General features: G+C 38.9%; 1 protein-coding gene across 2 annotated transcripts; it reads right to left on the bottom strand.

The window, feature by feature from the left end:
- Positions 1-1,362: 1,362 nt before the first annotated feature.
- On the bottom strand, positions 1,363-9,294 carry snw1 (SNW domain containing 1). Of its 2 annotated transcripts, none has more exons than XM_065963906.1 (14): positions 9,194-9,294; positions 8,557-8,710; positions 8,233-8,394; positions 7,687-7,782; positions 7,256-7,362; positions 6,937-7,041; positions 5,387-5,456; positions 5,211-5,276; positions 4,912-5,028; positions 4,686-4,827; positions 3,884-3,989; positions 3,012-3,129; positions 2,593-2,756; positions 1,363-1,701 (listed from the first exon to the last, which is right to left on the bottom strand). In XM_065963906.1, exons 1-14 carry the CDS (start codon positions 9,205-9,207, stop codon positions 1,509-1,511), a joined length of 1,614 nt encoding a protein of 537 aa, XP_065819978.1. In that variant the 5' UTR covers positions 9,208-9,294; the 3' UTR covers positions 1,363-1,508. The 2 variants fall into 2 exon arrangements, with proteins under 2 accessions (XP_065819978.1, XP_020489142.2); XM_020633486.3 differs by having other exon boundaries at positions 3,884-3,992.
- Between the last annotated feature and the right edge of the window lie 1,580 nt (positions 9,295-10,874).

Below are 10,874 nucleotides of genomic sequence, written 5' to 3' on the forward strand. Positions count from 1 at the left end.
CTCCACATTTATACACTCTCCATTAAAACCACATTGATATTCTGGCAACACAAGTGGCTTTAAGTTTGTCGACTGTAAACAGCAGAAGCAACTGAAGCTTATGCAGAAGATGTGCCTGGCCCTGTTCATTTTGCATACCCCAAAGTAATTCAATTATCACTTGGCTTGGGTCCTCTCTAGTTTGGGGCTTCTCATTGAGTTTATCCACAGTTCAAAGACAAAAAATTTTCTGATGCTGCTAAAAGGCAAGCCATAAAACACAGTATAAAGTCTTGAGCTCTAAACAAATACAGGAAGCCATAGCTACAAACACTCCCCATTGAAAGAACATAAATTATGTGCACATAAAAACTGTCTGAGTCCTATTCAGGCATGAGTGAAATATGGCACTGTGCAGAGATTTGCGAGTCTGCTGGGCGGCGTAATGCTGGGATGATTATTTTTTGACGGCAGGGAAAATAAAACTGTCAGCCTGCATAAGTCATAATTAATTGAAATTAATGGAACCAGTTTGGGTCTAATCATCGCATAACTTGCAGCACCCATTTCTGGATAAAAAATGTCAGTACTCACACTTTGAAATAGATGGCTTCTGTAAATACATTTTGGGCATTTAATCATCTTTGTAAATGGGATGCATTACTCGGAAGTGATTAAAATGAGGGAAATCTAATACTAGAAAATTACAATAATTAAGACAACTAATGGACTTTCTACTCTGCCAATATGCTGTAAAAGTTTACATTTATTCTAAACTTGTCTGAAATAAGTTGAACGGAGGAGGCATAGTTTCAGTTACAATAAAAACATAACAAATGACACACTATATGAAATTTATTCCATTGGAAGTAATGTACAAGAATGATAAAGCTGGTTTGCTTTAAATCTTACACTCAAGTTTATACTGCTGTACATATCACTTCTGCCATCACATACAGGATTCAACTGTGCTCACTAATACACCAGGGGCTTAAATAAAACACAGCTGACAAGGTGAGGGACAAATGAGAAAAAGTTAAGTGAACAGCTCCTGCTGGGTTTACACTGTATACATGTAAAAAAAAAAAAAAAAAAAAAGTAGAATAACTCAAATCTAAAAGTATCGATGGTCAGAATATCATGACATGTAACGTTCAACAGCTAAAAATGGCCTTCGCTTTACTGTGCAGTGACACTTCATCAGAGGCAGAGGCTGACATCACACATACGGTAGTTATCAGTTTAGCTTCACTTGCTTTATATTTCCGTTGTTTCACTCAAGTCAAAGTTAACACGACACTGAATGATGGTAACATAAAGCAGAGCAGAAAACAAGTGTGAAAAAAAAGAGAAATCATGAGCCTCTTATGCAATCTTCCACCTTCACTAAAACAAAAAATCGGACAGAGAATTCCTGATACAGACTCGGTATATTAAAATACTTCTCAGTCACTGGGTGGGTGCAGACTACCTCTTCATCCTCTAATATGATAGCAGCAGCCAAACGTTGCCTCGGTGTCCAGCCGCTCTCACTCCTTCCTGCGTTTCTTGTCGTGGTAGTCGTCTTTTGAGCGGCCGCTGGTGGAAGGCCTCTTGGAGCCACCGTGCTGCTTGGCCTCCTCCAAGAACTTATCGAGACCGAAGGGATCCTCCTCGAACTGCACCGGACCTTCTCGCCTCTGTGCATGGTCGGCACCGGAGAACTCCTTGTCTGGTACAAATCTGATGGCGGACGAGGAATAAGTGTTACACAAGTCCATAGATTTTTCTCTTATTTACTCGTGTTTCAATAAGGGAGGAAGAGGACAACAGTTTGGAGGTTGTTTCTTTTTTGTTTACTACAGGTCTAGATCCAAAGTATCCAACTGTTCCATGTAACATCTGTTTTTACGTCTCAGAAAATCTACTTAAGTCGAATATATTCTTCCATTGCTTCACAGAGCGATGTAATACCCTGCAGCCAGACAACATTCCTGGAGGACAATGACAAGCTGGTGACTAAACATATGGGACAGGCCATGCTCGACTAGTAGAGTGTGGCACCGCTGCCCCAAGGACGAGGGCTCCTGCTGGGGCGTCATGTGCACTCTTACCTTTCAAAAATTATTCAGGATATTGTTAGATTTTTGGTAATTATAATTAAGAAGGTTAACACTTTAGCTGCCCTGTAAGTAGTCTGATTAATATTGCCCCTTGATTTGATTAAAAGATGAAATAATTCATGAAAAATAATTTGAAAGGGGGGTGGGGATTAAAGCACACACTTTTTTTATTCATGAGTTGCTATGGCTTTAAAAAATTACATATATAAACACAAACTTGACCAAAACTAATCATAATTAAATGAAAAATCCATTTAATCCTACCCTTGTATTTACATTATATGAGCAAACTATTCAGATTTCCTGACACTAATGAATTTCTCCACTCTTCGGTGTTTTGTTCGTGTTAGTATATGAGAAATTTACGGGTCCAGTAAAACAATAACTGTTTGTATTTTTTTTTTCCAAGGAGTCCAGGCACAATGGTACATTGTCAACATATGAATAGCCATATTAGAACAATAAGTGTATGTTATTGAGAATGACAAAACGACAGCAGATTCCATAATACCTGTTGTTTTGCATGAGTGTCTCAAAGTCATCTGTGTAGGTGTCCTTATCGATATTCTTGCTGGGTCTGTAGATGTTTGAAGCCATGTCTCTGCCGCCGCGGAACGGCTGGTCATACACGTTGTATGTGTCGTCCTCACCACCTGCAAAACCACTATCCATACCCTAGAAAGGGACAGACAGAGAGAGGAAGACTTGTATAAGTCCAAAAGATAAATACACAAATGTACATCAGGGGGATTGTGAAAATAAATTTAGGAAATCAATGTTGCTCATTTCCTTTTTCAAAAAATAATTAAAAAAAGAAATGTGTGTTGTGATTCCAACAAGAACAGATGTTTGAAGGAACCTGAATTCTTCATGCTTTTCACACCATATTTGTACTGATGGAGGAGAATGGTTGCTATGATTGATTCTAACCTTGCTCTGGTTGAAGAGTCTCTGGTCGTATTGGGCCTCACTGGCAGAACGAGGGTTGGGCATGCCCAGAGCGATGAGCTCACTGATGTCCCTGTCCTGATCTCTCTGCAGCTTCGACCTGAGAAAAAGAACGACTGAAATTTAACAGGGACTCATTCTAATAACAACAATGTGGAAACATAAAAAACTTCAAAGTCTTCCTCTTAATATCATATTTCCTTAAAAATACATCTTAGTGGAGCTGCATTATAGAAGTCATACGAGAACTGCAATTTGACGGTGTTGTATTACATAATAAACAACATAATTTAGCATTTGAAATTGTATGCATGCCTATGGGTAAATCAAAAGTTACCAACAAGTTTGCATTCAAAGCTTTTGTTTAAATTAAATGTGTGCACCAAAAACACTTTCTGGAATAAGTTCTCAGTGACTTCCACATCTTGACTGTCCTTGAGCAAACAGTGTGTCAAAGTTAAAAGAAAGGTAATTTGAAAATAACAAGGTTTGTGCTTTCTGACAGCTGGAATGGTAATTGTAATGAGCTCTCCTCTGAATTTCAATTCCTCCGCTCCTCCAGGGACCCACATTTCTATCAAAAGACAACCTGACAGTGCACATACAGATCACACACACACATACACCGATCAGTCATCTCTCATGCACAGACTGGGATCACTGTGGACTAGTGCCAGAGTACTCTTCTGGATCCTGCTGTGTTTGTTCATATAACTGCTGGTCCCATGAATGATTCAGCAGTGTGGCTGTGTGTGTGTGTGTGTGTGTGTGTGTGTGTGTGTGTGTGTATATATATGAAGAGGTGATGGGTGTGTGAGTTCACATGTGGTGTGTTTAAAGTGCGTGTCCAGCACCTCTTATCAGGAGCAGCCCTGGAAATGTTCCTGTCGTGCTGTCTCTCTTTCCTTCTGTCATGGCGGATCTCGTCACGCTCTCTGGCCTCGCCGTCCTCACCACCTGCTGCTTGAGACGGAGAAATGGACGGACAGGAAGAGGGAAAGGGTGGTGATGAGACACAAAAATAAAAATGTAAAATACATAAAACAAAATGAGGAGGTAGTGGGTGTTGGATGATGGGATATGTTGTTGTTGACATGCAGAGGTGAAAACAAACATGGCGATAAAGAGCAGGACAGATGGAGAGCGAAATGAGGAGACAGAGGTGAGAGAAGCGGATGTTAAGTGATGTTAGGGATAATGAAAAAAACAGATGGTGTAGGCATGGAAGAAATGTGAGGCAGGTGGTTGAGACACCGTAGAGGAGGGAAGATTAAGCCAAGAGAAACCATTAGAGCTCAGTAAAGTTAAAAGACAAACACACAGATGACAGATGTTGAAATATATAATAAATATTATATTCGGATTTTGAATTATTTTTTCATGTCATGTTTCTTAATGCTCATTCAAAAGTATGCACTAAAAGAGGACATGCAACACTAATTTTTCTTTATCAAAATCTCTGAATTATCAGCAGGGTAGGAGAAATGTTTCACAGCTTGCTGCTCCTGTCATCTCTGGCAGGGTGAAAAATGCTGTCATCACTTATGCCACATATGTTCCAGATTTAGAAGTAGCAACAGCAACAAAGTCTGCTCCACTTACTCAGAAAAACACAAATGAGAAACATCCCTTTTGCCCGTTATCGACAGGACTCACCTTTGTCCCCATGGCTTTTGATCCCTGCCCTGCGATCTCGAGCCATCTGGGCCAGTTCCCTCAGTTTTTCCTCCTTCTTTTCCTTCTCCTTTTGGGCCATCTTCTTCTCAACCTGAGCTCTCATCTCCACTGCCTCTCTGGCCTATTGAAACATGCCAATATGATGTAAATACATGTAAATAGGCAAAAATTCTGTAATCCAAAACAATTAGGATTGATGGTGTACCTTTCTATCAGCGATGTAGAGCGCCTCAGCCAGCTTGGCAAAGTTTTCATTGATGTGAACTGTTTGCAGCCCCCTGCCATCAGCAGCCAGACGTTTGTCAAGAGGAATAGTGTAACCCTAAAAAATATCAATCACACCAGGAGAATTAAATAAGTTTAGAATAAAAAAAAGGTGAGGGTAATGAAACTAGATTTACCATAAGAATTGGTGTCCTTCAAATCCATTATTTATAGAATATAACCTAACCCTCATGATCCACTCAATGTGTTAGACATCCACTGACTCTGGTGTCACATTACCTTTGCGTTCTTCCAGTTGGAGATGCATGGAGGAATCTTCCACTCCTGCTGCTCCTTGACTGTCATCTACGACAAAAAGAGAAACTCTGTTAAACAATTTATTTTGAAACCATGCAAATGTGATATTATTCAATACAGCATAAAAATAACAAAATAAGAAAACATTTCAGCTGTACCTTTCTGCTTGGGGAATGCATAACAGGGGCAGGGGGAGAAGGAGGTCCCCGAGGAATCTTTTTATTGATCCTGAAACACACAATTATATCAATTTAACATCATTTTCTTCTAGCCGGGGGAATAGAAAATACACACATTTTTAAAAAAGCGCAATGTTGAGCATGCTGACAAGCCTGTCCTAACAGCACTCTACACGAGCGAGCGTTAGAATCAGCCTAATTCTATTGTTTCCTATTGTGTCCTAACTGACCGAGAGTGACGCAGCGCGATGCGGAGCACCGTTTTTTCTCCGACGCCACGATTCTATTTTCCTCCCTGTCGCTTGCGTCAACGGACAGGGAACAAGGAAGAAGTGGGCCCTACAAGGCACTGACACTCGCTTTTCCAGTTGTTCGTTTGGTAGCTCATCTTACAAAGGGGAGATAATAGTTTATTGATAATATCCACATCTGTGACTGAAATATTGTGCTCTAACTTGTAACTCCGGAAAATAAACTTTTTTCCGGCCCACCGCGAGCGGTTTACTAACGAACCTCTGTGTTGTGATTTGAGTCAGCTGCTCGCTAATACAAAACACCACACATCTGTTTGTCTGCCTTTAGTACAAAGGCACTAGATGTTATTCTCTTTGCAAGGGGGATACTGAAATTTACAGAGCACAGAATTCAATATTTAACGCATTCAGTGTGGACAGCGAGCGTCCGTTGCTGCGCGACAGAACGCGACATATAACGCTCGTGTGCTGTTAGGACACGGTGTGAGAAGGACAGACAATGTCGGAAAGAATGTTTCAACTCCAAACTGATATGGGTGAAGGGGATTTTGAAAGTCTTATGCTCGAATCGGATGTTCATGGCTATCTCTACGAGCCGCAATATAACGACAAGCAGTTGAGGCTGCTGGAGGAACAGGAGGTGGCTGAGTTGTTGTCTTTCATCCACGAGCCAAAAAGACACCTTCTGCCTTTTCTTGGTCAAGAAAGCACCAACTTCAACATTTATTTCACATTTCTACTACATACATGACCTAATTTCAAGACAGATTTCAACCGGTGAAGTATTCCTTTTAAGTGTCAAGTTTAATTTGACAAAAACTATTTCATTTTCAGAGCAAAACCTTCATAAAATGGATCAAACTTCATATTTAAGCAGAAATGAGCAATCATTAATGAAATTACATATAAAGACTGAAGGGAGACTTACTCCAGAGGAACTTTATGTGAACAAGAAATGAAGCATAACCTTCCAAATGGGTCTTAATTTTAATATTTATTTTAAATCATTCTGTTTCTCAGTACTTAATTCTCAATCAGCGGCCCCTCAGCCATTTCCTGCTTTTCAATTCAGATGGAAAAGTTAATAAAAGTAAACTACGAGAGGGCGCTCTTCAGGCTTTATATATATAAAAAATTTAAATAAAAGGGCTTATCAGCTTTGTAAAAAGGCCTTAAAGTATTCAGTTAACTAGAACCCTTCTCCTGTATTATTATCTATCTAAACACTCAATACAAGCAGGCTACATGTTAATGTATTCAACATATTTTACTTACTTGAAACGTGGAGGTTCCATGGGATCTTTCTGCATTTCTACCATACGAATTACCCTCTGTTTGGCCCCCGAGTTAAATGCCACTCCCTGTTGGGACGGTGTGTATCTGAAGAGACAAAAAGGAATAAATGTGTCAAGATGCATAAAGGGTTTGACAAACCACACAAAAACAATACAGGTAAATAGATGACAAATTGTAATAAGACCCATCACTACCTTAATTCCCAAACAATGTCAACATGAACAGAACAATATTACTGTACCTTTTTACACTATGTGCTTAAATATGGTACTAAAATGGATTTATTATTGATTAATACCTGATGTACTGTGCTGGAGCTTGTTTGTCGGCTGCTCTTACAGGCATAGCAGCAGCAATCTTTTGAGACACTTGCTTATCCAGAGCAGCCCGAGTCTTTTCTGTGAGCTACAAAGAAGACACAACAAAAAAAATATATTAACTGATTATATTTATATAACTCTAAATAATAAATGTTAAAATAAAAAGGAAACAAAGAGATTATCACTTTTTGATTGTGATATAGTGAAGAAAATACTTCACACATACACTTCCAGTTAACATGAAATTGGTTCTACAGAATACAAAAATACTTTTCATCACACATGAACATTTTGCATTGACCACCACTGAATGTTTTCTTTGAGTTCAAATTATAAAAATAAATATATAATCTTTATGAAATCAAAGCTATAGTCTTGTAAACAATTAAACCAGCAGAGAATGGCTTACCTCTTTGACAGCCTCCTCATCAGGCTTCTGAAGTTCTGGAATATCTTCATTCAAAACTTCCTTTGGAAGAAGGTCTGTGTACTTACTGAAGACCACCTGCAACAATAAAATGCATGATTGAAGTCATGATTTGTATCAGTGAAGTTGTTTTCAGAACATGTATCATGGTCGACTGTGCTTGTGTAGACTGTAAATTAACATAACATATTGCCTTTATTTTGTGATAACACATTGTCGGTGTAGCTACGGTTAATATTACCACAGCAACTGATTGAGCATTTAAAACTAGCTGGGTTTTGACTTGCCTAGCCTCAAAGGCAAGTATTGTAGGAAGTCAACTAAAAGGCAGGAGGCTTTCCAATTATTTACAAGAAAAATAAAACAAGGGTTCAATGTTCTTAAGGTTGTGCTTTTTAACTATTTCACCATCTTTGGGTTATCAGTCTCAGAGTTTGACTTACAGTTCATTATCTCAAGTAATGAATTTAAACATAGCACAGTGTTGTTGCATCCTTTTTGACTGCCCAGCCAGTCGTATTTGTTTACCTTATCCTTGCCCTGTCCTTGTCTGGCAATCGAGTCATATTTGATCTTTCCTTCTGCATCCACCTGAACCGCAAGGGCATTTGATGTCTTCTTCTTCCTGCCCATCTCCAGAGGAAACTGGGCCACATGGATCTCTGGGAAAGCACCTCCATCTCCAAAGTCCTGCAAACATAGACATTTAAATATATATAAACAGATCTGTTTGTGTTGATTCATCCTTTACTGCTCACTGGCAGTGATACATTTAATAAGCCATCTTTGACAAGGGACAACAATCACCTTCAAACATATTTGATATAAATTAATAACTCCACAACACCTCACCTCAAATGTGCGAGGCACCCAGCCTTTCCTGTGTCCGTAAGGAGGGGGCTCTCTCCGGGACGACACCAGGGAGGTGGAGTAGGACTTCTGAGCTCGGAGCCTCTCCTCTGCCTCCAGCTGGTCCTGGGACAGCTGGGTCGGCGCCGGTAAAAAGCTGGAGATTAAATAAAACAAGTCAAAATATCATCGACGTGTTCAAGACCCCAGCTGCTGTAAGCTAGCGTTAGCAAGCTCGACCGACTTCAACAAACCAGCTTTGTTTTTAAAGAGTTTGACCTGCCAGACAACAAGAGAAGACCAGTGTGCAATCATTTATACTTTTATACAACAAAAATGAAGAATGTAGCCAGCGCTGCACTTAAAAGTACTTATTAAACTCTTGTAATGCCACCATGGCAGCATGTTGCTACGCTAGCTAGCTAACAGCTACTGTTTAGCTTACCACACGCAAATGTAGCTAGCTAGCATTAGCTGATGCCGTTAGCTTAGATTAAAAACAAGGTAACGATGACGGACGGAGCTAAAACATCATTTTGATTCATTTAAAGTGGTCTTTAAGCCGCATAACATAATGTGGAGCGAAATATTTGACAATATCGAGTATTAAAAGCACAAAAGGCCTCGTCGTAGTACTCACGTCGTCAGAGACATTTTCCTCTTTCTTCCTTAGCAAGCTACTGAGCATGCGCACTGCGTGAAGGGGCAAGACTAGGTTTTGCCACATCCCTTTTGTGTATTTTGTGTTTGATCCTTATTATTATCTTAGGATAAACTCTTTCATCATCCAATTGGGTTCGTTGTTCTACCACAGACTCTTTCCTATTATTATTTTAGAATCCATAATTGATTTATAGCCTGAATTGTAATATAAATAATTGAGAAGTCCAATTGTTTCTTTAGTTATCCAGACATAAAATCTCTTTTACATAATGAATATAACATACAGGCCTAACATTAGAGGTGAGGATTATCTTTAAGCAAAAGGCGTTTTTCAGAGTTGTGACCTGACAAGAATTGGAAGATCAACATAATATGTTGCTTTCGAGCTGTAAACTGAAAGAGTAAAAATTATTATTAATATACATGTTAAATATGGATCATTTAAAGTATGAGAAAGATTATATCAGTTCTGAGAGTGTACGTTGTTGGTCTAGATGTCTGGTCAGAGCCCTGGACTTTAATGGGTGGGTGCATTGCAGTAGATAGTACACTTATTGAAATGCTTTTATAATTTCTTTGTACACACTTATCACATCCAGCATAGTGGTTTATTTAAATGATACAGTGTCAAAAAACCACTAGTGACATTATGATATTACATTTTTAAGGGATTTCATTTTCTCTGCTTAAGGGTCTTCCTCTGTTTCTTTAACCGTAATGGTGTAAGACACACACAGGTAATTTCAAGACTCAATAATATAAATTATATGAGTTTAACAAAACAAATACCACCAGATAAAATATTTAAAGGCAAAATACATAGGAAACATACACTTTATCCTGGTTAGCCTGGTTTCATTTACTGAAGTTTCTATTTCATGTAAGCTAGCCAAAGCCAAAGTGTTAGTATAAATGTACAGTGTTTTTAAAGTGTTGCAATGTAAGAATACTTCAGAAAGTTTGCCACTGAGCTATTATGAGAATCCAACAATATATGCCATTAGGTACTATACGCAGACCCTTGAAATATAGTGGTTTTCTACACCTGGTATCTTAGCTGCTTTGAATTCCCTTTCTTTGTAGATTTAAATTTGAACGACATAAGAGAATGGCCATGCCTATTTTTGGGGTTACTGAAAAGGTTACTTCTGTAGTGAGAAAACACCTGCTCAGAGCAATAAAGAAACATAAGCACCAAAACCAGACAACATTATCTTGTCTAAAATGGAAAGAAGAAAAACCCTCAAGCTGTTGCAGGGACAGCAGCGATGCAATAAAGCACTTGTTTATAACCAAGAGAACTTAGCAGAAGGAGAATAAAAGAGCATGATTTGTTTTTTTCTATCACATTGGAGGATTATGTAATGTCACCTTTATAGACCTTGCAGTAATGATGAAAGTGATGAATATGGTGACTCAGACTCTCATGTCTTTATGATCAGCAATAAAAGTGACCTCCCTGCTGTGAATGATAGGTAACTTGTTGGTCTTCTTTCTTTCTTTCTTTCTTTCTTTCTTTCAACACTAATCATTTTATCTCTGTGTCTGCATCATTTCCATCTCCCCATCACCTCTGTCTCTGGTCTTCCTCTGTCTTTTTTCCTTCCTCTCCCTCTCTGTTTCTCAGAGGAGGAGGCAGTCTGTCAGTCGTTCAGCAG

Source organism: Labrus bergylta, chromosome 15, assembly GCF_963930695.1.
Source record: "Labrus bergylta chromosome 15, fLabBer1.1, whole genome shotgun sequence".
NCBI lineage: Eukaryota > Metazoa > Chordata > Actinopteri > Labriformes > Labridae > Labrus > Labrus bergylta.

Coding starts and splice junctions, on each gene's coding strand:
- snw1 (XM_020633486.3), bottom strand. Junction 7,783..8,232: donor AAGGACAGGGCAAGGATAAG/GTAAACAAATAC, acceptor TTATTGTTGCAG/GTGGTCTTCAGTAAGTACAC. Junction 1,702..2,592: donor ACACTCATGCAAAACAACAG/GTATTATGGAAT, acceptor GTCCGCCATCAG/ATTTGTACCAGACAAGGAGT.